Genomic DNA, 22,386 nt, shown 5'->3' with positions numbered 1-22,386 from the left:
GCGGCTTTGAAGGATGAGTGGCGTAAGTTCTGAACTGGAAACCTTCATCCTCGCTCACCATCTGCGGCGTAAACTGGAGGACAGGATATTAGAAAGAGCTCTTTCTGGGGTAGGCTTTTCTCTGCAGTAGACCCCCCAAACCACGTCTTTTTAAAAGAAACGGGTTTTGACAGATGTCTTCAAATCAGTGCCGGCATAAAAATAATCCCTCACTTAGAAAACAAAAAACAAAACACAATCCTGGGTCACAGTAATAGTGATGAAGTCGGTTACTTGCCCGTGCACCTTTGCACCTGCTCTTTGTGAACAACAACAACAACAAAAACGTAGCTTTTCATTAGAAATTTATCCTGCTGGAATGGACCCCTAGAAACAAAATGAAGTGCACTCTTCCGGTTTAGTAGCTCTCAGTAAAATCCTTTTTTGTGGCCTTCAAATCTTCGTTGTGGAGTTGGAAGTCTGAGCTACAGTGATCTCCAAATAGCGTGTTAATGGTGGTGACATGACACTTCAAGACAAACGGTGAAGGACATTTGGTGGCGAGGAAGGGCAGGGATGAAGAAGCTTTATCAGAACAGTGATTCCAGCTTCCTGTTTTTAAAATTAATGTCCAGCAAGTGACAGGCATTTAGCAAGCATACATTACATATTTTGTAATCTCACAGTTTTTGTATACATATAGAAGGAAGAAACTGGAAACAACTAACACTTGAATACTTGTAATCTGCCAGATGCTTCTGTTAGGAGCTGTATATATGTAGTTCATTTACATCACTTTTAACGTGTTGGGCTGATTGGAGTCTCACAGAGTTTATGTAGCACAGAGTTTATGAAATTTAGATCTAAATCTGCTTTGTAAATTTTACGTACTTCAGGACTTACAGACCTTAAAAAAACTTCAGACCTTAATAGCCAAATGGCTCAAAAGAGTTTTCAGTTTTGTTTCCTAATATTGGTTCTTCAACACACCTTGAGTATCCAGCGCAAGTTAAGAACCCCTATTTTAGTACTTTTGAACAAATTGTTCTCTCTGTGTGTAATTACCATTCCTCACAGAGCTACTGGTTAAGACCTAAGCACCCATTCCAAATCTACCTCAGTGTATTTACATAAGAAATGATAGGATTGAACTTTCAACACAGAGGTCTTTTCCAGTTCACAGGGTTTTTTTGGTTCTACACTTGAAAGTATGAGCCAAGGAGTGTTTTTCTATACTGTAAATGGTTAACATCAGTAGTCACAAGAGTAAAAAGGTAAGATTCTTAAAAACTTTATTTCAAACACCAATATAAGGGATTTTGAACCTCTTTAGTTTATCTTGTTTGGTTTAGAAAGAGACTTTAGTCATTTAAATAACAGTAGAATGATTGGGTAGTGCAACAGTCATACCTGTTTAGAACTTCAATGTTCTTGTAACAATGTGGATAAACATTAATGTAATCCGGTAAGTTATATACTTCATGAAGTGTTTTACATATGTTAATTTATCCTCTTAATAGAACCATGTGTTTGTTTTATAGATAGGCAACTAGTGCACTGTTCTATTTGCTACTGAGTGGGGAGCTGGGAGTCAAACCAGGCAAGATCAAATAAATAATATATAAGCACCTACTACGTACCAATATTGAACGGAGTGCTCATATTGTAATTGAGTCTTTTATTACAAATAGTTTATTTAGAATGGAAATGTCAACATTAAGTAACTTGACTGATGATGCAAAGTCAGTAAAAAGTGGAATCAGGGGCCTGTGGTTTGGCCTAGTGGTTGAATGCTTGCCTAGCATGCACGAAGACCAGGGTTTGATTCCTTGGTACCACAAACATAGAAAAAGCCAGAAATAGTGTTGTGGCTCAAGTGGTAGAGTGCTAACCTTGAGAAAGCCCAAGGACTGTGTGCAGGCCCTGAGTTCATACCCCAGGCTTAGCAAGGTCCATGTTCTTTTTTCTTTTCCATTAACAAAATCTTTATTGCCTGCTGTGCCCTGTGTCAGGATATAGTCTTCATTATTAAGGAAGAGATTCTGAAGATGGAAAAACAGTTTTGTTAGTGAATGTAGGACAGCAATGTGCAGAGATACTATGAGAGCAATAGAGAGGGCACTGCAATCAGCCTGGATGTTGTAGGAAAACTTGGACTAATCTTGGAGAAACCAGTGGGAATTAGCCTAAGTAGACAAATAGGGTAGGGATTGTTCCGGGTTAAATTCTGTCCTTGTAAAATTCTTACATTGAAGTCCTAACCTCATGACCTCAGAATGTGAATGTATTTGCTTGACTTTTGAAGTGACTGAATTAAAACAGAGCTATTAAAGTGAGACCTAATCCAGTCTTACAGGCAACCTTATAAGACGAATAAATTTAGGCATGAAGTGAAAAGCACTCTCACAGAGGAAGACTATGTAAAGATGTATCAAGAAGGCCAAGGAGAGAAGCTTCGGAAGCCAAACTTGCCAATGTCCTGATCTTGAATTTCCAGCCTCCAAAATTGTGAAAAAGTTTGTATTGTTTAAGTCACACAGTCTGTGGTATTTTGTTATCATAGCTCCAGTCTTGTAGACAAAAAGGAATAACATTAAAAAGGTGTGACTAGGTCAGTTGAATTTCACTGGGAGAAGGAAGGTTTTTTGTTGTCTTTGTCAGCTGTGGAATGTGAACTCAGGTCCTGGGACCTTGTCTCTGAGCTTTTTTGCTCAAGGCTAGTGCTTTACCACTTTGAGCCACATCATCTCTTCCAGGTTGCGGGTGATTAATTGGAGGTAAGAGTGTCATGGAGTTGCCTGCCTGGGCTGGCTTCCAACCATGATTCTCAAATCTCAGCCTCCTGAGTAACTAGGATTATAGGGGTGCCTGGCTTCAGAAGGGAATTTTGAGAGATGAAGATAAACACTAGGCTGGAATTAATACTCATAAATGGACATGTCAAATCAAAACCCCTTAAACAGCTACTTAAAGATAATTTTTAAATTACAATAACTAAAAAAACTAGAGCATTTTTAGTATGTTTTCTCCTGAGATCACAAGAGATTTTACCTTTATCAGAAAAGGTTTGTAACAGTGGGAAACATTTATGTTTTAGAAAGATTGTTCTATAGATGGCTGTTGCCATAGGAAACAAAACTAAAGATTTTTTTTCTGGTAGTTTTGCATTTCAATACAAACTAAAACCAAATTATTGCTAACGTAAGGTAGACCATAAAAAGCACAGCTAATCCTCTGGGCATACATCAGAAAATTTAGAAAGAATTTGTGTCTAGCTATTTGTACCTAAACACTAACTTTGCCTTTGATGCTTTGCTTTCCTTCTGTAGGTTGTAAAGTTTTATACAATGATCATGGAATATTCAGTATTTTTCCACCCTAAAGAGTGATTTTATGGATCTAATAGACACTTTAATGGTGCTTATACTGTCCTAAGTCCAGTTCTGTGACAGCTTTATGAAATACCTACTGTTAATCTGTAATTCTTTGTGCTGGTCCTAAGGCTTGAACTGAGAGCTTAGGTATTGTCCCTGTGCTTCTTTTGCTCAAGGCTAGAATTCCACCACGTAAGCTACAGCGCCCCTTCCAGCTTTTTCTGAGTGGTTTATTGGAGATGAGAGTTTCATGGGGACTTTTCTGCCCTGGATGGCAGATCTCACCCTCCTGAGTAGCTAGGATTATAGACATGAGCCACTGATGCCCAGCTGGAAGGAGCTGTTAAAATATGTTCTAATTTAAGAATGTTAGACCATATTGTATAATAATGGAATTGATGAATTTTGCAAGTTAATGGTAAAAGAACTTAACCACCAGATTAGTGAATAGTTCAGTTCAGTTCAGGACTAGAGGTGGCTTTCATGCACTTGATCCTAGGTTCTATTCCCACCCTGAAAAAACAAACAACTCGTTGTAGGAAGGTCTATGTCGCCAATAGTTTATTTCAACAATTCTTTATTGAATTATTTGAAATCCTACCATTGTATTTCAATTCTGAACAATAGGAAAAAGAGAGACCTAACCTAAACATATTAGATGATGAATGAGAAAGAAAAAAGGTAGGCACAAGAAGCTACTTAGATCCAGTGAAATGGTAACTTCTCCCTGAGGGTGATCTTTTTTTGCCGTTACTCAAGCCTGAACTCATAGATTTGTATTTGCTTTCTTGAGGACTTGATGCTCTACACTTGAGCCATACCTCCAGCCTAGCTTTTTTAGCTAGTTATTTCGGAGATAAAGTCTCAAGGAATTTTCTGCCCAGACGGCTTTGAATTTTCATCCTCTAGATCTCAGCCTCCTGGGTAGCTAGGATTACAGACATGAGCCACTAGCTTCAAAGATGACTTCTAACATGGAAAGTAGTTACTATATAATGTGCAGGAAACAAGAGCATTTGATACAGTGATCCCCAGTTGTAGAAGGTCACAGGTAGGAAGAATAATGAGATGAAAGAAGTGACAAAGTCAATTATCTCTGCAGCTGAATGTGAGCAAGAAGAATGGCTCAGACTTGATCAAAAAAGTGAGAGTATGAGATCCTGAACTCAAGTCCTAGTACTGGCACAAGAAAAAAAAAAACAATAAATAAATAAATAGACTTTGTTTTAAAAACATGATTCTTCTTGGGAATGTGGCTTAGTGGCAGAGTGCTTACGTAGCATGCATGAAGCCTAGGGTTGAATTCCTCAGTACCACATACTCAGAAAAAGCTGGAAGTGATGCTGTGACTCAAATAGTAGAGCGCTTGCCTTTAGCAAAAAGAAGCAGAAGGACAGTACCTAGGCCCTGAGTTCAAGCTCTAGGATTGGCAAAAACAAAAACAAACAAAAAACCTATGATTCTTGCTGCCTTTATAGAGAAGGAAGAAGAATAAGAGACGAGTATGGAGTCAATTTTAGGAAAGTATAGGCAAAGATGATATCTTCAACAAGAATACTGGAAGAGGAGATGGAGACAAGTGAGTTGATTTGAGATATGTTCTGGTAGTGGACTTAAAGGAATTTTTTTTTAATGTATTGGATATAGCAGGATGAAGAAGGAAGAATCTAGGAATTATTTACATTCCCAATAGTAGTTCAGTCTGTGGTAGTGGTTGGCTGATGAAAATGTAAATGAAAACAAACAAAATCCAAGAACAAAAATGTGATCAGAGTTGAACTCTGGAAATTTTCAAATTTAAGGGTCAAGAGGAGGAACCTGGGTGAACTAGTGAACAGGCATCTGAAGGATAGACTCTAGGAAAGCGAGAAAGGAAAGTAGAAGTAGGAAGTTTCTGAACCAGAAACGACGTGACAACTAAGAAGGTCTAGTTGGATTGGTTAGCAAAGATTATCGTGGAGGAAAGGAAAGTAGTTTCAGAAGAAACCAAGTTAAGGTAAGCTTCAGGTATAAATGAGAGGTAAGGAAGAAAAAAATGAGAATACTCTGGAGAAGCTTGAGTAAGCATTTCCTTAAACAGTAATAGCTAGCAGGGAACTCAAAGTCTTAGAAAAGAGAAGTTATTTGTACTTTAATCTAGTTTGTTGTAAAATAAAAAAAAAAATGGCTGGCAAGGTGGCACATGCCTGTAATTCCAGCAATTGGGAAACTAAAGTAGGGGAATCACTAGTTCAAGGGGTTGAGCTTCAGGGTAGATTGCAGTTCCAGGCAAGCCTGATCAGAAAAGTTAAGGTTGAGTCTTGACAAAAGAAGCTGGGCATGGCAGTGTGCACTTGTTATCCAGCTATAGTGGGAAGTATAAAATAGGAAGATCATGTGCCTGGGCAGGAAGCCCAGTACAAGCCAGGCGCCAGTGGCTGGGATCTGGAGAAGCCAGCATGGGAAGCAGCTTTAAAACTGTATCTCCAGTTAACCAGCAAACATCTGGAATTGTCATGGCTCCTGTGGTAGAGCATCTGCAAGCAAGCAAAGCTGAATGAGTGTGAGGCTGTGTTCAACCTCAGAACTACTAAAATAAATAAATAGTGTAAAAAATAGGGTTGGATGGGGCTGGGAGTTTGGCCTAGTGGAAGAGTCCTTGCCTAGCATGCACGAAGACCCAGGTTCTATTCCTCGCTACCACATAGGTAGCAAAAAGCCAGAAGTGGTGGCTGTGGTAGAGTCCCAGCCTTGAGAAAATCCAAGGACAGTGCTCAGACCCTGAACAGGACTGGCAAATAAATAAATAAAAAATAGGGTTGGAGGGCTGGTTTAACAATAGAGTACAAAAAACCAAACCAAAGCAATGAAAACAAACAGTAAAATTGAGGCCCTGAGTTCAAATCCCAGCACTACCACAAACAAATGTGTGTGGATACACACACACACATTTTCCTCCCCACTCCTGGGGCTTGAACTCAGGAGCTGGGCACTGTCCTTGGGCTTTTTCTCTAGGCTCATGCTCTGCTGCTTGAGCCACATCACCACTTCCAGCTTTTTCTGTGTTTGTGGTACCAAGGAATCAAACCCAGGGCGTCATGCGTGTTAGGCAAACACTCTACCACTAGGCCACGCTCCCAACCCCCAAAATGTATATATTTTTTAAAAGATTTCGAACATGTTAATAAACCAAGTAAGAGCCTGTGGAAGATAGGATAACCTACAGAGCAAGAGTTAAAGAGGGCAGGAGTAGACACTGCTAAGTAACTATATTTCATTTTTCATAATGGGGTGTGTTTGTGGTGAAAATGGGAAGATGTATGATAAGAAATTTCTCTCCCCATCCTCTTTGTGTCTATCCTCCATTTCTTCTGAGACTATCACTAATTTGTACCATCAACAGGTAAGCATGTCCTTGATTGTGTACTTGTGTGCTTATATGGTATGCTTGTAGTTAGTCCTCTCAGAGTTGGGAGGGCAAGGTAACTATAGATAGCATGGATTTATTTGGTGGGAAAAATGAGATAAATGAATAGCTCTTTTTTTTTTTTTTTTTTGCTCTAGTCCTGGGTTTCAGCTCAGGGCCTGAGCGCTGTCCTTGGACTTTCTCAAGGCCAGAGCTCTACCACTTGAGCCTCAGCATCACTTCTGGCTTTTTTCTATGTATGTAGTACCGAGGAATCAAACCTGGGTTTTCATGCATGCTAGGCAAGCACTCTACCACTAAGTCAACCTCCTGGCCCCAGTGGGAATAGCTCTTGAGTCAGATATGAGTGAGAAAGATGTGTGTGGAATTGTCTAAAAAGACAAAAGACATGTAAGAGGACTATAGGGGGTCTGCTTATGGTGTGAAGCCCTTGATTGATGGACTGAATTTTCAGCAGCCCCATTCCACATGATTTTGTGACTTCCAGGAGAATTTAGCTGATCCTTTATATTTCAAATACAAGTCAAGTTAAGAAGGTGACTGATTAAAAAAAAAAAAATCCAGCACTTAGGCAAAGTAGTGTTTGGCATCAGAGCCCCAATCTGTGCGCTCTGCTCTCACTGCTTTTCACTGCAGCCATGTACAGTGCTGGAGCCTGGGGTGAGGAGTGGGATAAGGGGTACTATTCAGGCTGTAATGTAAATCAAAACAATGGGAAGCTTGTTGGTTAAGAAAAAGCACTCTGTCTAAGGAAGAAAGGAGGAGGATGACAGCAAAAACATCTCTGAGAAGGAACTGCTGTTCATAAAACATATAATTTAAGAACTGGAAAACAAAGCATAGCTTTTCAATACTTCTTATCCTTAGCTAGTAGGAAGCTTAAATCAACCACTGAATTTGACTCAGTTTTCTTTGACAGACATAAGTAAGGTTTATATTCACAACTGTAAATTTTTAAATGGTATCTGATTATTTCTTATTTGATGTGAGGCTTTTAAAAATGTATTTTAATACAGTCAGCCGGGAATGTTTAGTGGAGACCATACTAAATCATCAGTGAGCCAGAGAAAGGGTCAGTTCTTTTAGTAATTATAAGAAAAGTTGGTGGTGTATTACTGCTACAAAAATGCAGAACACTTGGGGCCGGGAGTTTGGCCTGGTGGTAGAGTGCTTGCCTAACATGCACGAAGACCCGGGTTCAATTCCTCAGTACCACATTCATAGAAAAAAGCCAGAAGTGGTGCTGTGGCTCTAGTGGTAGAGTTCTAGCCTTGAGAAAGTTCAGGCCCTGAGCTCACAGCCCAAAACTGAGGCAGGGGGAGGAGGGGGGGAAGCAGAACACTAATACCAAATTCTTCTATATAGAGTTGCTGTTTTGCTTTGTTTGTGACAAAATCTTGGTGCAAAACCCAGGCTGATCTTGAACTTGCACTTCTACTCTCTCAGCCTCTTGAATACTGAGATTATCAGAGGACTCCACTTTGCCCTTCTGTAATACTGCTTTTCATAAAACAAATACAATATCCTTTTTTCCCCCTCCTTTTGGCAGTACTGAGATTTGAACTCAGAGTTTTGTGTTTAGTAGGCTGGCATTCTACCACTTTAGCTATTCCTTCAACTCTGCTTTTTGCTGGTTATTTTGGAGATGGAGTCTAGCAAACTTATCTGCCTGTGGTGGCTTGAATCCATCTTACTTAGCCTCCTAAGCAGCTAAGATTACTAATTTAGATAGCTAGTTACTCAGGATAAGCCCCCATCAGCCATCTCAGTATTCTCTTTAGAGAATCTTAGTTTGATTTTGTTTTCCAAGACAGTTTGTTTAGTTGTTGAACTGAAAATGTATCGGTAATCACCTTTGTTCATGAAATTACATCTATTATATTGACATTTTAATCAGTACGTTAATAGATATGTATTTCATTCTTGTTGGGTGTGAGTAACTATCTCATTTTGAACATGCCAAAAACTAGATACCTTCCTTCAAGTCATTGTAATGAGGGAGAAATGACACACAGCAGCTATTCCTTAGGGAATGACAGACAAGCATGTCATCTGGGAAAATTCAAGATTTAAAGAGCAGTAATTATTGAGTCAGGACTCAATGATATTTCACTAAGGAGATCCACAGTAAGAAATTTTAACATTTCTTAACTTTTTTAAATTATCAGTTCCATAATTCCTTAACTCAATTATAACAGTAAATGTCTCACAAAGGGAGAGAGGAGGCACTGATAAAAGAACAAAGGGTATTTATTCATACCCAGGCTAGTGAAAAGAACAGGTGAGAAGAGCTCTTGGTGACAGTGCCAGGGCAAGAGAAGAATGCCAGCTCAATCACTGGTGCTAGATACATGAAAGACAGCGAGAGAAAACCAGGTCCTGGGGTTCAATCTCAAACAGAACCCTTGTGGATTCTCAAAAAACCTGGTTATCTGGTTTCTTAGTGTAACAGCTGGTTAGAAAGAGGAGAGGCACATTGGAAAGGGAAGTGTAATTATTGCTAGCCTCAGTGGGAGAGAGTACACAAAATTAGTAGTGAACTTAAATCTCAAAAAAATGCAGACTTTGGAACCATTTAGTGTAGTGAGAACAAACTCTTCAAAAATCTTTATTATTGCATTTCTATATATAGCATATAGAGTAATCACTATTCATAGTAATGATCCCAAGTCATTAAAATACATCCATCTCAGTTTATTGGATTCATTATCGTATCTTAACTTTTGGTGAAAATATCTTACTATCAAAACAAAAAGCAGTACAAAAAATGTGCTGCTGTCAGCTAGGGAATGTTTAGGCTAATTGATATAACCCTGAACATACATTTAACTCTTTTTTATTTTTTGGCCAGACCTGGGGCTTGAACTCAGGACCTGAGCACTGTTCTTTCCTCAAGGCTAGAGTTCTGCCACTTGAGTCACAGCACCACTTCCAGCTTTTTCTATGTTTGTGATACCAAGGAATAGAACCCAGTGTTTCGTGCATGCTAGGCAAGCACTGTACCACTAGGCCAAACTCCTGACCCCATACACTTAACTCTTACTGAAACCCATTTAAAGCTTTAGGAGTTTTGTGTTATTTTTAGTAAATTGCAACAATCAAACATTCTCTTTTCAGATGTTCCAAATCTCATATTTCTCAAGTGATTTCAGTTTTTCTTAACTACATACTACAAGTAGACTGTAGTCTGATTCATTCATTTAATAGATGTTTATTGGATGTGTGCTATTTACAGGATAATAAGATATATGTGGACTTGGCTTATTGGAATAAGGATTTATTTTTAGTTATATCACACATTTTATGTTCAGTAGCTTAAAATAAGTAATGGAATTAGTTTCAATTTTTGATTATAATCTGTATTATTATTATTATTATTATTATTATTTTGCTAGTCTTGGGCTTGAACTCAGGGTCTGAGCACTATCCTTGGACTTTTCTCAAGGCTAGAGCTCTACCACTTGAGCCTCAGCACCATTTCCGGCTTTTTTCTATGTATGTGGTACCGAGGAATTGAACCCAGGTCTTCGTGCATGCTAGGCAAGCACTCTACCACTAGGACAAACTCCCGGCCCCATTATTTTATTTTTTTAATTACGATTTATTTAGTGACTTTTTGTTGGTTTATGTGGTACTGGGGAATTGAACCTAAGGCCTCATGCATGCTAGACAAGCACTCTACCATTAGGCCACAACCCCAGACCTGTATTATTTTATATATTGTAGAATAGTTCATTTAAAGGTAGAAATCAAGCTGGAGAATGGGTGCTACACACATGTAATTCCAACACTCAGGAGGTAGAGGTAGGAGGATTTTGAGTTGAAGGCCAATCTTGGGCTACACAGCAAATTCAAGCGTAATCTTAAAATATGTCTTTAAGACATATTTGACCCTTTCTCAAGAATGCTAATTAAATAAAAAAAAGCTGGAATCAAATTCAGATCAAATTATCCCATTAAGGAGGTGAATGATGTCTATTTCAACATATACACTCAGACCACTCTCCCTCATTGTAGATATAATCAACTTTTTAAAAATTTTGGTGCTAGTCCTAGTTGCTGTCCCTGAACTTTCATGCTCTGCCACTTGAACCGCAGCTCCACTTCTGGTTTTTGGTAGTTAATTCAATATTAGTGTGTCACAGATGTTCCTGCCCCAGCTGGCTTTGAATCTCAGTCCTCAGATCTGAGCCTCCTGAGTAGCTAGTATTATATTCATGAGCCCCTAGCACCTGGCCAGTATAACCAGCTTTTGAGACTAGTTTTTAAAAGCACATACAAGCTGGATATGGTGGTTTATGCCCATAATCTCAGCTACTTAGGAGACAAAGATTGGGAGTATTGTAGCTTGAGACCAACCTGGGCAAAAAGTTACAAGACCTCATTTCAACCAATAGCTAGGTGTGGTCATGTATACTTCTATCCCAGGTCATTTCCAGGAAGTATAGATTGATCACAGTCTAGGCTGAGCCAGGTATGTGGGAGAGGGGATAGTTTTAAGATTATCTAAAAAGCTATCTAAATAGCTAAAGAAAACAAGTTGGGAACATGGCCCAAGTAGTAAAGTTCCTCCCTAGCAAGCATGAAAGCATGAGACCCTGCATTCAAACCACAGTATTAAGGGTTTGGGGAAAGCACATAATACTACTTGAGAAAAAAAATGAGTTTATTTTTTATTTTTTCTTTATTCAGTAGTAAGTATATGTTTGCACTTTTTCATGGAGAGATAAGCTTATGTTAGAGTTACCTCAGGCTTTTTCAAACTTCATACACATTCCTGGTCTCTTCAACTTATCAGAGACCTGAGGTTAGAGGTCCCAACTTGTTTTGTTCTTGGCTCTTACTTGCTTTGGCAAGGTCATTATCCATTAAGCCTCAATGCTTGTTTATAAAATGGTGACAGTGATATATGTACATGGTGGAGTTATGTTGAGCATTGGAAGGGATTATAAACAGAAAACATTTAACTCAAAGCCAGGGTATCATAAGTGCTCAGTGTTAGCTATTGTTATTAGGAAAGAATGAGTTTGAAATAGAAATGTAAATATATTTCTTTATCATACTTTTTTCATTTGGAACTCAGCATGCTCTGATCACCTTATTATAAATTGTCTACCATTATAATCCTATCTAGATGCATTGTATACATAAACTGATTGTTAAATGGCAAAAAATTAATACATACCTTAAAAAATAAGAAAAGTGAAGGAAGAAGTAGGTTGAGAGGCCTGAGTGAGAATGTAGAAAGGGGTGGCACTGATCAAGATGCATTATTTTTATAAACTGAGTTGTTGAATAACAACTCCTTTATACAACTACTTAAAAATAATAAAATTATTCAAAACCAAAAAAAGCAGAGGGGGTAGGGAGAGGAGAAATAGCATGAGGGTCAGGGATTGAGCTTTCATGGAAAAAGGAAAAGAAGGAATGGAATGTCAATTTGGGCTAGAGATAGAAATTTAAGTAAGAATCATGCAATTAGAAATGAAGACTGAAGTAGATGAGATTCCTAAGAAGAGATCCTGAAAGGCTGGTATCCTTGCCATGAAAGAGGAGAGTTGCTGAATTCTCTTAGCTACCTACTTACTCTATTCTTCTAACTTAGACTGAGTTGCAAATAGCCAATAGTTTTGTCTCAGAAAATTATTTATTCTTATTTGTTTCCTGAATTTCATTGGAAACTGAAATCATCTATTACATGTGAATCCGCACCCCCAGGCAAGACAATGGTCTTGAAACTGTGGAGATGGTTATGACAACTGATTTGGACAAGTAAGGGTCAAGTCAATATAATATAAGTAAAAATACAATATAAATATAGTATAAGGATTTATTGCCTAGTGGAATTACATTAAAATGGTCCATGTCTTAGAAATATAAATAATTCTAGAACAATTCTAAAATTATATGTTTATAAGTACGTTTGTAACAAAAATGTCTCCATTCTGCACATCATCACCCTATTTGAAGATACACCCTATTCCTGGTCATTTAAGATTGCATGTCCTGGTGCTTTTGATAACTTTGTTTATTTCTATATTGCCTGTCATTTTGCTTTGGGTACCTATCATGAGAACTAATGTTTCTGAAAGCTTGAAGTGCTATAATTTTTAAGTAGTTGAAGTATTTAGAATTTTAAGTTACCAAAAGCAATTCACATTTTATTGATACAGAGAATAAAGAAAAATAAGACCATATTTTCTTTTTGTTGCTATGTTTATAAGCTGTTTATTTCTTAGTACTATGTTGCACTTACTGTTTTAAGGTGGTCTCTTAGCTTTTTATTTGAAGATGGTTTCTGAAGAACAGATTATGCAGAAATAGTCAAGACTGCTACCACAATTATACCTTTTAGTGTATTTCTTACTATTCTGTGGTATGTCTTAAAGTTTTTATTTTCTGGTGTATTTTGACTTAATCCAGTACATATATATATATATATATATTTTTTTTTTTTTGCCAGTCCTGGGCTTGAGCTCAGGGCCTGAGCACTGTTCTTGGACTTTCTCAAGGCTAGAGCTCTACCACTTGAGCCTCAGCACCACTTCTGGCTTTTTTTTCTATGTATGTGGTACCGAGGAATTGAACCCGGGTCTTCATGCATGCTAGGCAAGCACTTTAACCACTAGGCAAAACTCCCGGCCCTCCAGTACCTATATTTTGCCAGTCAATTTTGAAAGAAAGTACTTTTTGACCTGGGGAGGGCTTTATTTGGTCCTAGAAGTACAATATATATAATTTCAGTTCTCACTGAATCTATTGTATAAAATTCCTCCCCTTGGGCCGGGAGTTTGGCCTAGTGGTTAAAGTGCTTGCCTAGCATGCATGAAGACCCGGGTTCGATTCCTCGGTACCACATACATAGAAAAAAGCCGGAAGTGGTGCTGAGGCTCAAGTGGTAGAGCTCTAGCCTTGAGAAAGTCCAAGGACAGTGCTCAGGCCCTGAGCTCAAGCCCAGGACTGGCAAAAAAAAAAAAAAAAAAAAAAAAAAAATTCCTCCCCTTAAAATGACCTTTCCCCAGGAACTCTATCAATTCTATAATGATATTTACTCTGTTAATTATTTTTTTAAGATCTCTATTTTTTTCTCCACTTTTAGCCCATTACTTAAGACAAAATGACATTAATTCTCTGTTTAAAAAAGACTTAAACCAGGGGCCGGGAGTTTGGCCTAGTGGGAGAGTGCATGCCTACCAAGCACAAAGATTCAGGCTCGATTCCTCAGTACCACATACATAGGAAAAAAGCCAGAATTGGTGCTATGGCCCAAGTGATAGAGCTCTAGCCTTGAAGAAACCCAAGGACAGTGCTCAGGCCCTGGGGCTAAGTCCAGGACTGGCAAAAAAAAAAAAAAAAAAGAAAAGAAATTGTAAGAAACCTAACTTGAAAAGTGAAACATCTTATTGTTTATTATATAGCATATGTAGGTAGCTCTTTTACAAATGGTATAGGGAAGATATTGCTCATTTGAGAGGATACAGAATTTCAAATTGAGTTTAGGTGGAGTCTGGTGGCCTTTTCTTTGAAAAGTAAATCAATATGGTATCAGGAAATCTAATGGTCAGTTTATCCTTTAAAGTTTCTGTTTAGAATTGAGCAGTTTTCTTTTTTATTTCCTTTCAGCAAACTCTACCATATGATCATCACTGAGTTACTTTTGAATGCCAAATCATTTGCATTGTGAAGCACACCTGTAATTCCAGCAACCTTTGAGGCTGAGGTGGACAGGGTCCTGAGCCATAATAATGAGTTCAGTGCAAGCATGAACTAAAACATAGTGAAACCCCCACAAAGATAAACAGAATTAAACACGAATAGCAATGCTTTTTTTTTCTTTTTAAAATTGTTATTGTAAAGGTGATACACAGAGAGAGGGGTTATCTCACATAAGCATACAAGTATACATTACTTGTTGAACAGGGTCACCTCTTCCCTTGCTGTATGATTCTTACTATCCTGGAACATAAATTCAGATAGATAAGTGCCCTGTGAACCAATATATTCATGTGTATGACTCATGTCAGCAGAATGTCCAGAGGCTCTTTAAGAATGAAATAATTGGCTTCAACTTTTAGGTTCATGTTATAGGAAGCCAAAAATTTTCGCAAGTCTTAGTACTCTTGTGGCCTCTGCCCTTCCACCATCTACGTGGGACCTCTCTTCCTTCCCTCTACTTTCCAGGAAACATGAGAAACTGTTGTCCCTGGTCTCATGTTGAGCAGTTTAACCTTTTTGATGCTGAGGCCTTACCTTCCACCCCTAAGTGACTTTTCCAGATGTTTTTCCCAAGTTTTTTTTTTTTTTTCTAAGAGGAGTTTTACTATCAGTTAAGATATTATAATGTGTACTCTAATCATTATGACTCAGTAATAACATTTCTCTTAGCAATTTCTCCATTTTTCAAACTTTCAGATGTTTCAGTAGCATGCATGAAACTTAATCCATTCTTTAGAAATTGTAAGAAACCTGGGGCCAGGAGTTTGGCCTAGTGGTCGAGTACTTGCCTAGCATGCATGAAGAAAGACCCAGGTTCGATTCCTCAGTACCACATACATAGAAAAAAGCCAGAAGTGGTACTCAGGCTCAAATGGTAGCGCTCTAGCCTTGAGAAAGTCCAAGGACAGTGCTCAGGTTCTGAGCTCAAGCCCAATATTGGCAAAAAAAAAAAAAAAAGAAATTGTAAGAAACCTAACTTGAAAAGTGAAACATCTTATTATATAGCATATGTAGGTAGCTCTTTTACAAATGGTATAGGGAAGATATTGCTCATTTGAAAGGATACAGAATTTCAAATTGAGTTTAGGTGGAGTCTGGTGGCCTTTTCTTTGAAAAATAAATCAATATGGTATCAGGAAATCTAATGGTCAGTCTAGCCTTTAAAGTTTCTGTTTAGAATTGAGCAGTTTTCTTTTTTATTTCCTTTCAACAAACTCTATCATATGATCATCACTAAGTTACTTTTGAATGCCAAATCATTTGCTGTTTTTCATGTTTCTAAGGCATTCATGACAATGAGTTTGAATAAAAAATGGGAAAAGCACAAAAATAGGGATATATAAATAGCAGTCAAGGCTGTTTTAAGCTTCTGTGAGATAGGGTCTTGCTTTGTAGCCCTGGAACTTGCCTTGCGGGTCTGGAGCACACCGAATTTTCTGAGTAGGTAAAAAATTGTTAGGCACCATAAAATATTATTTATTAATGTTTTATTTTAAAGCTCTTGAAAGGTAAGTATCAGTGCATGATTTTCCTTAAGATAGAAGTTAGTGTTTGATAATTATCATTGTATTTTGGTGATGATACAGATATGAAATATGGACCAGAATGGCTTCTGTTTAATACTATACCTTAATTTCTTGAAAAAGGTTATAATATCTTTTTTGTTTAAGTTACTTGCTTAATTCTTATAAAAGGTAATTATGGAAAATACAACCAACATTGTATAATACACTGTCCTTCTGTGAAATTAATTATTGACCCACAACTGATTCCTTGCCTAGAAAACCCTCTTCGGTATCGTTCCTTAACCCTTCCAGAAATGCTTGGTGCTAAGGAATTTGAAGGTGTTAATGAATCCCAGATATTAGCAGTCCCCTATGTTCCTCTAATGCCATTAGTTGAAAAAAGTGTAGAAGAAAAACAGTATATCTTTCTACTGGATTACTTCAAAAGTATAAATGCATTATCTATCACCAGAACTTATTAGGCCAGACTTCTTCATGCCTTCTTTAATGTTTGTCTTGGAATTCAATGCCAAGCAACCCTTGACGACTTTAAAGGTACAGAACAGGAAACCTTGCCTGTGCATTGTGAATTAGCTCTCTTAAATATTTCAAAACACAAACTCTTCTGTTTAAAATCTTTAACTTACACACTTTAGGGGTAGTGATAAAGTGTGCCTAGAGATTTAGCTATACTCATTACCAACAGATGGCCGTTTTCAATGCAGCAATATGTTACTTATGGCATTTGTTTCATACCTGTGTAGTTTTAAAGTACTTAATAAATATTAAAATCTCATCTTGTCCTGGAAAGCAATACTAGACACAAAAGTAGAAACAGTAAACTACACATACATATTAAAGATGATTATGAAGGATAGTCCCATCATGTGTACCTGAGCAGTTGACAATGGGCAAAAGCTGAAGGAATATAGGACATGTGCCCATTTGAAATGGTTTTGGCAGATGATCATTGTAAAAGTGAAATGCCTACTAAGTGAAAGTCTTCGCAACAAGTAAAGGTTAGAACTTCTACCAACTTCAAGGGTAAATATGATGGTAGTAGTTTTGCAGAAACTTATCTAAAACCACAGAAGGCAGGCTGAGTTCAAGGCTTTTTCTTATCTGCAGGTGTAGCTTTGATGTGGATTCCTTAGCTGCCAGAAGTTACCTCCCTTCTGTTGGTGAAGATTATGGCAGGGAGGGGTTGCCTGCCTTAGAAAAGTTCATCATAAACAAAAAAATGCCCCAAAATATCACATAGTAGGATGACTCCATAAGTCTAATTTCATTTATGGCTTTGGATGTTTAAACTGGTGGACTTAAAGGCTTTTTGGAATCCAGTCTGTTTGTAAGTAGAGCTGCTTCCATATATTTCATGTTCTGGGAATCCTACTGACCATTAAATTGAGTGGCAACAAAGAAAATAAAAAGATGAGTAAATTGCTGTTAGAATAGCTGTGCCATTCTGTGCAATTGCTGGTAGAATGACTCTGCTGGAATGTAGCCAGTGTTGTTTTCTTGGACTTTTGTACAGCTGAACTTGGTACTGATCTCCACCTTTAGTGAGTCTCCTAGCCAGCTTGAATTGGGACAGGAGGTGGGGGGAAGGGCAGACACTCCCCCGCCCCCTTGTTTTCTACCCTTAACACAGACATCGGATCATATCTTTGTCAGGTTCAGATTTTTAAGTTTCTGTGAGGGTTTTTTTTTGGGGGGGGGGATAAATTCTCTATAGTATACTCAGATGCATTACAATCAGTGGACATGTGTCAAAAATCTTTAATGTAGGAATTTGGTAATGTAGGAACGTTTATTTGTGGTCTGGGTTAAGGCACACTGGGGATCTGCCCCACATGCGATCAACACTGTTTCTGCTCTTGCATGCTGTGCAGCAGCCAATGTGTGTTTTCAATTTATTCCCAATTTATTATTTGTAAGATAAAATTTCAAAATGTATTCGCAAAGTGTTTCATCAAATCATTCATTCTGGACTCTGCATTTCTGCAAGATGAAGTTTCTTGGAGTTTGTCTTTTTGGTGAGGCTATTTTAGCCTTAGTGTCTTGTTTTAGGCAAATAGCAAGGTTGTTTTTTTTTTTTTTTTTAGCATAAGGTACTCATTGTTGATCTTTTACTTCCGTGACTATGCTAAACTAAGTCATTATTTTATGTTGTTTTCTGCTGGCAATATGTTTTATTCTCTCCTAAATGTTCTTCTTGGTAAATAATGTGTTTGGCTGGTTTTTTAAGAAAAGCAGTTGTTCCTAAATAGATTGAATAACTATATAGCCAAGAAAGTATGTGGCACTGAAAGAAGTACTAAAAATACATGTGTGCTAACTAGGGAAGGTGCCATAAACAGGTAGTTAGTGCTTGCCGAAGTTTAGTTTCTAATAGACTCTTTGGACTCTGTTTTCTGTTTATTTGTACATAAAAAAGAGAAAGAAAATGATGAATAATGCCTCTAAACTAACATCCCTTCTCAAAGGACAGAAAATAAATGTGGCTTATCATGTTGAGAGACGAAGCCATCCAGCCATGGCTTATAGGCCTTCCATTATATAAAATGTAACAGTATATACAACTAATAACTCATGTATTGTTTACTGTATTCTAAGGCATGATTCTAATACCTTTATAAGTATTAACTTACAGTATTCCCTCCAGTGACCCCTTGCGATGGGAGCTGCTGTTATTAACTCATATCATGACTCATTTAATCTTTATCACAACCTCATAAAGTAGATCCTCAGATCTTGGCTTCCTAGGTGGGGAGGATTAAAAGCATGAGCCACAGTGCCTGGCTGGAAACATTTATGATTATTATACCTGGGGCTGGTTCTGGAATTGGGATTCACTAACGTACCTAGTCAGTATAGGACAGAGACATTGCCAATATTATAGGCTACATACCATGTTTGACCCAAATGACCCAACTGAAAAACCTTGATTCGTATGTATCCATTCCATGTCTAATATTGGCTTATTATCCAAAAGTCTTGAGTTAATTATGTTGTTTGTTTCTGGGTTTATATAGTATAACTGTTTAACTTAACATAATCTACCTTCAGATAGGATGTTTTACTACTTTATATATGCTATTTTATATGTACTATAAAAGCTTTATAAAAATATGCTTCTATTTTTCTTTTCTTGACCTTTGTGCTAGTGTGATACATTTCACTTTTACATATGTAGATCATACAATATGTTATTATTATATTACTTCAAATGATTGATTTTCTTAAAAAAAAAAAAAAAAAACAAAGCTACGTGTTGATGGCTTATGCCTGTACCCCTAGCTATTCAGAGGACTCCTAACTACCCAAGAGATCAAAAGACCTGACTATCATGATTTGATTCAAAGCCAGCCCAGGCAAGAAATTCTCTCAGGAAAAAAGCTGAAAGTAAAACTGACTCAAGTATTAGAGCATCAGTTTTGAATGGAAAACTAAGAGAGCAAGGGGATCTGAGTTCAGACCCCAGTACTGGCCCACACACAAAAAGTATAAAGAGATATATTGAAATGTAATTAATATGCATCTTATATTTTTCAAGTACATAATTTTATCACATGTCTATCCCTCTATGGTACATACACACACACATGCTATTCCCTTATCTTTTCTCTTGCTCTTTAGTCATTCCTTCCCCATTTACCTGCTTTTGGTCATTAAATATAAGTTAATTTATTTGTAGAAGTTTTACAAAAATGTAATCATAAACTATAAACTTTGGGAGGTTTTGCCTTCTTCTACTTTGAGATTTATCCATGTCATATATACCCTTAGCAAAACATTTTTAATGACATGTCAGGTAATTAGATTACTGTTATTAAAGAGCTTCCGGAATTCTAATCACTTGATCTGCATTTTGTTTTAGGTCATGATTACTCAGGGGATGATAATCACATGAGTCCACTATTGCTGCAGATGTCATCTGAGTTGTTGGACAAAACCTGTCTTAAAGAAAATATCCTTATGATCACATCCATTTCATTAATAAATGGCTTGATGGATTTCCTTTTCTCTGATTTGTACCAAAGCTGCCCATCTCAACCAAAGCAAAAAAGGATCCTGCATGAGTCAATTCCAGAATGCCATTTTTACAACACCAACAGGTGAAGAAAGCCTCATGAATAGCAATCACAGAGACTCAGAGAGCATCACTGGTAAGTCTGATTATATAATATTGAAAATCTATTGTGTATAAGACAAAATGTAGATCTCTTAGTCTGGCCTATGTTACTTTTTGTTACTCGAGCCTCCATTTCCAGCCTGATCTCCTCACAGGCAGGTTGAATGAATCGTTTCACTCTTCATTCTTTGTATTATCAAAATCTGCCCTACATGCTGTTTTTTTTTTTTTTTATATTTCGCTTCCCTACATCCACACAATCCTGCTGAGTAGGAACTACATCATATTTTGTAACTGCATCATGTAACTGTGTCATTGCCTTATAGCTTCACTGGCAAGGGCAGGGTTACCTTTGTGTATGCTGTAAGTACTAGACAACAGTGTCTGGCATACAAGAAGCTTCTGGGACCTAAGAGATTGTAGGTACAACCCTTGTGCTTTATCTTCAAAGCTGAATCAAAACCAATTCAAAATACTCAATTTTTTCCCCAAACTTTGGTTCTAAAATTCATTAGCCAACAAAACCTGACCTGTGTGGCTTTTTCCTAGCCTTAACCTGTTTAACAAGAATTTTCATGTTTGCTGCTGATGCAGTGATATTAAATATGGGATACTGCTACAAAACTAGTTGGGGGTGTTATAAAACATATAATTAATGCACAGTACCACTTACTAAAAATCCAAAAAATTGGGGCCAGGAGTTTGGCCTAGTGGTAGAGTGTTTGCCTAGCATGCACGTCAGTACCCATATACATAGAAAAAAAGCCGAAGTGGTGCTAAGACTCAAGTGGTAGAGCTCTAGCCTTGAGAAAGTCCAAGGACAGTGCTCAGGCTCTGAGCTCAAGCCCAGGACTGGCAAAAAAAAAAAAAATCCTGAAATTGTAAATCCATTCAAGGCAGCTTTATTAGCCTGTCTTTAAGTATAGCTTGAAATCTTAACATACAGCTAATGCAATCAAGTTATAGAACTCCCACAAAAGATTACCCCATGAAAGTTCTCATGCACCTAAGTCTCTTTATGTAATACTTCTACCTCTGATCCTCCATTAGACTGCTTTTGCTACTATAGAACATTTTTGCTTGATTGAGAATTTCAGATTGTTTGAATCTTTTTTTTTTTTTTTTTTTTGCCAGTCCTGGGCTTGAGCTCAGGGACTGAGCACTGTCCTTGGACTTTCTCAAGGCTAGAGCTCTACCACTTGAGCCTCAGCACCACTTCCGGCTTTTTCTTTCTATTTATGTGTTACCGAGGAATCAAACCCAGGTCTTCGTGCATGCTAGGCAAGCACTCTACCACTAGGCCAAACTCCCATACCTGAATCTTTTTTTTTATATAGCAAAATGTTTTTGAGATTTATTCCCTGGGGATTAAATATTTGTACTGCATTTCTTTTTGCTACTATTTTGCACCTATTCATCTCTGCTTTTTTTTCTTGTGCCTGTACTACAACTTAAACTTAGGACTTGGGTATTGTCCACTGGAACCACACATCCACTTCTAGCTTTTTGGTAATTAGTTTCAGATAAGACTCTCACAGACTTATCTACCCAAGCTGGCTTGGAACCTCTGATCGCAGCCTTCTTAGTAGGTAGAATTACAAGTGTGAGCCTCCACTGCCTAGCTTGCTAGCTGTCTTAAAATTGTTTACCAATTCTAACATCACCTAATTGTGGACTTCAGTTTGCTTACTTTTTGCATAGTTAATAATTTTTATGGGAGACTAAATATCATGGGTGTTACATTTTGTATGTGTTTAGTTTTCTTGGAAGAATATTAAATTTTCCTTTGGCACAGTATTTGCTCATGTAGTTACCTTATTGAGACTTGTGGGTTTTTTTGTTATGTTGGTCTATACTGTAGTATTTTTATTCTAATATTAATCGTATCATCAGTGGTAAGGAATTTCTAGTGATTGCCTTAAGTATTCAATAATGTTATTCTGTTCTGACTAGAGATGAAATTATGCAGGCAAGTGATATGATGATGTGAATATGATTTGAATACAACGAGAGCAGACCAGGTGTTTGTTTGTTTGTTTGCCTAAACTCAAGCCTTAGCATTGTCCTTTTGCTTTTTTTGCTCAAGGCTAAATCTCACTCAAGACACTAGTGCTCTACCACTTGAGCTGCTGCTCTACTTATAGCCATTTTTTTCCCCATCTCCAAAAAGCATTGGGCTTCAAATCAAAATCTTCAGATCTCAACCTCCTGAGTAGCTAGGATTCTAGATGTAGCTACTAGCAAAAGGAGGCTTTAAACCCATTTGGAGGC

At 37.5% G+C, this 22,386-nt stretch overlaps 1 protein-coding gene across 3 annotated transcripts in view; it reads left to right on the top strand.

Moving 5' to 3' along the window:
- The window catches only part of Trak2 (trafficking kinesin protein 2), a 60,932-nt gene that overhangs the window by 1,320 nt on the left and 37,226 nt on the right, over positions 1-22,386 (top strand). For all 3 annotated transcript variants that reach the window (XM_090354601.1, XM_090354602.1, XM_090354600.1), the window contains exon 2: positions 19,861-20,149. In XM_090354601.1, coding sequence (XP_090210727.1) covers positions 20,059-20,149 — 91 coding nt within the window. In that variant the 5' untranslated portion in view covers positions 19,861-20,058. The remainder of the gene's footprint in view (positions 1-19,860; positions 20,150-22,386) is intronic.

Source organism: Megascapheus bottae, chromosome 21 (genome assembly GCF_031878675.1).
Source record: "Megascapheus bottae isolate mThoBot1 chromosome 21, mThoBot2.hap1, whole genome shotgun sequence".
Lineage (NCBI taxonomy): Eukaryota > Metazoa > Chordata > Mammalia > Rodentia > Geomyidae > Megascapheus > Megascapheus bottae.
Note: the sequence above shows the minus strand (reverse complement) of the source record. Positions and strands in the feature narration are given on the sequence as shown.